Source organism: Musca domestica, unplaced genomic scaffold, assembly GCF_030504385.1.
Source record: "Musca domestica strain aabys unplaced genomic scaffold, Musca_domestica.polishedcontigs.V.1.1 19, whole genome shotgun sequence".
Classification (NCBI taxonomy): Eukaryota; Metazoa; Arthropoda; class Insecta; order Diptera; family Muscidae; genus Musca; species Musca domestica.
This window is the reverse complement of record NW_026712245.1, coordinates 13,108,086-13,113,597: the sequence shown is the minus strand read 5'-3', so window position 1 is coordinate 13,113,597 and position 5,512 is coordinate 13,108,086. Positions and strand designations below refer to the sequence as shown.

Below are 5,512 nucleotides of genomic sequence, written 5' to 3'. Positions count from 1 at the left end.
TATAGACTTTCCCTAGTTTTTCTACATGTCATAGCCAGGATAAACAGGGAGTAATGTTTTTATGCACGAAAGTGATATTTTATGCACGAAAGTGGCATTATATTTCCAGATCGCTATCAATGCCATGATTTCATCACCGGCGATAAGTAGACTCTTTAATTATCTAGTATTCTGTAGTAATGTCAATCAATGATACTCACTTCTAGTTTTTTTTTTGCCCTACATAGATAAAGAGAAATAACTGTCAAAGTTCTTTGCAAAATTAAATAATTTTTTATTTTTGTAATGCTTTTTTAGGATGCCATCTTTTTTGTTTTAATATAAGCTTAAGCGACTAGCAACTAAAAATATTAAAAACACAGAGAGAGTTGAAAAATAAAATAAAACTGAAAACGTTTGTTAAACATAAAGATATTGTAAAAAAAAAAAAACAAAATAAAAATGTTAAGAATAAAAAATACATAAAGTAAGAAAAATACAACAAAAGTGTCACAATAAATGTATGTATGAATGTGTATGTGTTTGTTTGTATGAATGTGTGTAAGTTACTTTGTAATGTATATCTGTTGATGTAGAGGGACACAATGAAGATATTATAAAGGTAGGGATAGAGAGAAAGAAGGAAATAAAACTTTTTTGTTTCATTTTAAAGGAGACAGTTTAAGAGCTGTCTGATTTTATGAGCGAGTTACTCTAGTACCTCAACACAAAATGGAGGTAAAGATGAAGACTCTTTTGTTTGTTTGAGGATGCAGAATGAAAGGATACGGAAACGTCAACGCTATATTGTAGATAACGAGTAAGAAATCAGTTGATGGAGGGTCTATAGACAGACATTATTTGTACGGGAGATAGAAGCGTACAAATAGTCAAGAGGTAAGTGTGTTAGTATTAGTAATCGAGTTTGTGTTGAGTTATACGAAAATTCCCAAATCCCTTTCTAAGAAGATAAAGAATAAAGAATAGAATAGAAAACTATCTTGAAATGAACTCTAATAATAAATACAAATGATGTGAACAATTGAAGAAATTGCGATAAGAGAACTAACAAATGCAAATTACACTAAGGCTTACAAACTATGAACAAAAACAAAAACACTGTACTATAATTGTTGTTTTCTGGTTGTTGTTGTTGCTGCTGTTGGTTTTGTGGTTATACGAGAGTCATGGTCCTTGAAGAGTTAGCCGTGGTCCAGGTGCCAAGTCGAGTGGGAGGGGTATGTGTGTTGTATTTGGTTTTTCTAAAATCTACTGAAGATCGTTGTTCTGCTTTCGTCCTGCCTTTTTATGGAGTGGCGTTTGTTTGCTGCGGTGTGTCCATCTCCTCCTCCTTACCATAGAGATTTGCCGTTTCCATTGCCATTTCCGTTACCGTTGCCATTGCGGTTGCCATTGCCGTTACCATTGCCATTCGAATGATAGATGCCCTGCAAGCGGCGATTATTCTGTTGCTGACGCAAGGAATTTCTGAGACCATTTCCATTGCCGTTGAGACGCAATTCCAAGCTGTCGTTGTTTCCCAACGATTCAAAGGTGTAGTGACCATTGCCGTTGCTGCCACCGTTGCGGCTGCCGTTGCCATCATCGCCATTGCCGTTACCATTGCCATTTCCATTACCATTCAGAATGCGAATGCTGGCCGAGCTGGATGTAGCCGATTGACGGGAGAGGGCATTTTGCAATTCGCTGCTGTCCAAACCGTTCAACAGTTGATCGCTGCTTCCGTGACGTCCGTTTCCATTGATGTTCAGTCCTGAGCCGGATCCAGTGGTACGTCCATTCGTAGAGATTCTTGTCGTTATAATGGAACCACTTCCAGATCGAAGGCCATTGCTGCTTTCCAAAAGCGTGGCAATGGGTGAGTGAATAACTTGGGCCTGGACAGTGGCGCTGGCGGGTTGGGTAATGACAATTTGAGGTTGACCTGTGCGTTCAATATTGAGGCGGGCAGTGCTCTCTTGGATTTCTTTTAGGGCGGGAATGTCATGCGACTGGGCGAATACAGTTCCGGTGGATTGACGCGACAATAGACTGGGTGGGTGATTGACGACGGTGGCATGCACACTGTGACCCAAGGCCTGAGAGGGCAACGACTGCGACAGAAGCAAAGCCTGGTCGTTGGAGATGCGATCCTGGGACTGTTGGAACTGGGTACGCAACAATTGCTGTTGTTGTTGTTGACTACGTTGCAGTTGTTGTTGAGCTTGCAGTTGCAATTGTTGTTGTTTGTATTGTTGTTCAAATTGTTCCATCAGCTGCTGGGCTTGGGCACGGGCTTGATTTTCGGATTGGATTCTGGCTTGAGTTTCTGCTTGGGAGTTTTGCTGGGCCTGAGCCATTGCCTCTGCTCTGACCTGGGCTTCAGCCAAGGCTTGTGCCTCAGCATATGCTGCACTCTGGGCCTGTGCTTCGGCAATTGCCTGAGCTTGGATTTGTGATTGCAAAACCTCAATGCTGTTGTAGCGGGACGAAGAAGAGGTACCAGGAGCAGCAGAAGCAGCACGAGCGCGTTCATCGGACATCTGTTTCGAGACGACGGCATTGAAACCGTTGATATCGTCGGCAGTGTACTCGACTATTCTGCGAGTGCCGTCGGGTTCAATGAGGGAATACTGTACAGAAAGAGAATGTGGAAATTAATTAAGCCCGTGTAAATGACAGCACCCATTCGGCGTCTTATGTTACCTGTCCTTGGACCACATCACCGTCACGTTTCTCTTCCTGTTGCTTATCATCACCGGTTAGCGAGTCTCTGACATCATAAGCAAAGCTGTACTGAGGATGGGCATCATAATCTTCTGAAGAGCTCACGGTAGCGCCAAAATCATTTCCAATTTCCGATGAGTCCGATGTCTGCTCGAGAGAGTTACGCACATCCTGTGGATTTGTTATTGACTTTTGCTGGGCCAAATGGAGGGCAGCATGCAGCGCAGGATAAGAAGCCGTAACCATGTTACTGGCCAACACGCCGAGGCACAAACATACAAACAGCTGGAATGGAAAAAGGAAAACGACAACAAGTGAACAGAGTGCTCGTATAAATTATGTGCCACATTAAACTTGCAACTGGTGGCATGCCGCTGCATTGGATTACTACGGAAATCAGTTTATGGAGCATGAAAGTGACTTCGGTATTACCTTTGAGATTTCCCATAAAATACAAAGAAATGAAATGATAAAACCATGTCAACAATGTTGATTGGCATGGAACACTGGACATGGAAATCAAAGAAGGATTCCTATAACCGAAATGTCGGACATATATCTAAATATTGCATCCATATGACTTGAACGCCCTTGGTAGTACTGGATGCAAGGGAAAAAGGGAGAAGGGCTCAAAAAAAGAAGGTTATAAACAAAAAGTTAGGTTGAATCGGGTCACAGGATCCATCTGGTGTGTTCGCTTCCAGACAAATACGTTTCTTTACCCCCACACTATTTCCTTTGCTTTAAATCATTTTGTACAACACTTTGAAGTGCATAGATATTTTTGTGTGGTGTGGGTTTCGGAACATTTCGAAAATCCCTTGAGGGTTTTGATTTATGGCATGCTTTAAAACAATTCCGGTATTGTCTTTAAGATTGTTTTGGTGTCACTGACAATTGTTTTGTTTGTTCTTAAATATTTCTGCTGATCACATACCCACTTCATAGCTTGCGAGAAAAGTTTTTAATTTGTAAAAAGAGAGTTTGTAATAATTTGTTGATATTATTGCTGTTGTTGTTGATGTGGAACAACTTCAAACTCTGTTCGTTTGGTACACTTTATTTGCACTGCACTGATACACGGACACACACAGTCACATACACAATTTCACAAACAATCCAAGGAGTGTCGTTGGGCAGGGCGTTGTTAATCCTTATGGAAGGCGAGCAGGAAGTGCTGGGCGTTATTGTCAGTCGGGCAAGTCAGTTGGTCTATTGTACGTGATAATTGTACCGCACAACTGCTTACGATAAATGCAATAAAACTTTTGATGACTTTAGAATAGTTTCAGGTAGCTTTTATACCAAAACAGCCCGAGACACCGACGTAGACTGGTTTAGTTTGCCAACAAGCGTATGGCCCAATGAATGAATGGGCGGTTGGATGAATTCAATGTGTCACACATCACTCTCTGCATGTACGCCCTTCTCCAGTGTATGCCTTGTGTTGGCCCTTTTCCATTCGACCAAAATGACAAAAAACAAGATTTGAGCAAAGACAAAAAAGAGACTTTCAAAATTGTTAGATTAGAGTTACAAATGACCTTCAAGAGATGGTCATTTTGCAAATCCCATTCCCGCACCGCCAGACACACTGCTCCAGTAAGCTCTGCCGGCACACTGTGAATATAAGATTTCGGTAGATGCTAGGTATGGCGTTTTTGCATTCCTCACTTTTACCAGCCGAAGTGCGATTATAATAATTTGAGAATACAAATTTAAGTCAAATAAGTCATCAACATGGTCTATTCCCGAAAAGCTTGTGCTACTAATCTGCTGTTGTTAAATCCGGATGGAAATGTGTGCAAATATCTTTTCCATTTCGATAGTATTAAGTAAAGTCTAAAGGGTGTTGCAAATAAGCGTTGAGGAAATGAGAGTCAAATTAAGAAGGGATATAAAACCTCTTTGACATGTCGATTTTAGTCAATTTAGGCTAAATTGGATGATCTTAAAAGTTCTAAAATATGCAAGCATTCCAAATTTGTATTAAATTTATGGTTTTTTGTTAGAAAGTGGTTAAAGCATAAAATATAAAATATGGGAGTAAATTTATGTCCGATTTACAAAAAAAAAAAAAAAATGGGAAATTAATTCTTATTTTTTGTTCTCGAGATCGAAATCGTAAGATGTTGTTGAATTGGGGCTGTACCATAAAGTACTCTGGTTCAAATAAACTGGAAGACAGACATGACCAAATATATAACACTAGTAAATACCCATTACTTCGTATGCGAAAAAATGGATTTAAATTAAGTGGATTTATGTGGGACCCGAACACACGAAATTGTACCAAACTTAGTATCTTTTAGTAAGATTTTATTGGTTGTTAGTTTAATAAAAACAAAGAACATTGGTCGCGTGCGCTAGAGCACCTTCTTGCTCAGCTATATTTTAGAAAAAATGTAAGTTTTACCTTTCTCGAACAATTTAATTTAATAATAATAAAAATAATAATAATAGTAACAATTAAAAACACCAAAGTTCGGCCGGGACGAAGTTTTAATATCCTCCACAATTTGGAAAGAACTTACAAATTTAAATAAATCGTCGAAAGATACCATTTAAATGAAAACCGTTATATGGAGCTATACGAAGATGAGGACCTGCATACATAATTTTTTTGTCACAGATTGTGTTTGTGTGTTTTTTAATACGAAATTTGACACAGTTCGGATGAATAATGCCGCTACAATGATCAAAATATCGAATATTGGGAGGTACCGCCATGAGGGCTATACAAAAACGATATAATACATTTTCGAACTTAACCTGCCTACTGGCAAAATACACTTTGTGCTAAATT

At 39.4% G+C, this 5,512-nt stretch overlaps 1 protein-coding gene across 1 annotated transcript; it reads right to left on the bottom strand.

Moving 5' to 3' along the window:
- Positions 1 to 340: 340 nt before the first annotated feature.
- Positions 341 to 3,937, bottom strand: LOC101892506 (probable serine/threonine-protein kinase tsuA). Its single transcript, XM_005185680.4, has 3 exons — positions 3,644 to 3,937; positions 2,686 to 2,991; positions 341 to 2,612 (listed from the first exon to the last, which is right to left on the bottom strand). The coding sequence occupies exons 1-3, from the start codon at positions 3,650 to 3,652 to the stop codon at positions 1,332 to 1,334; spliced, it is 1,596 nt and encodes a 531-aa protein (XP_005185737.1). The 5' UTR covers positions 3,653 to 3,937; the 3' UTR covers positions 341 to 1,331.
- Between the last annotated feature and the right edge of the window lie 1,575 nt (positions 3,938 to 5,512).

Coding starts and splice junctions, on each gene's coding strand:
- LOC101892506 (XM_005185680.4), bottom strand. Junction 2,613..2,685: donor GTGATGTGGTCCAAGGACAG/GTAACATAAGAC, acceptor CTTTCTGTACAG/TATTCCCTCATTGAACCCGA.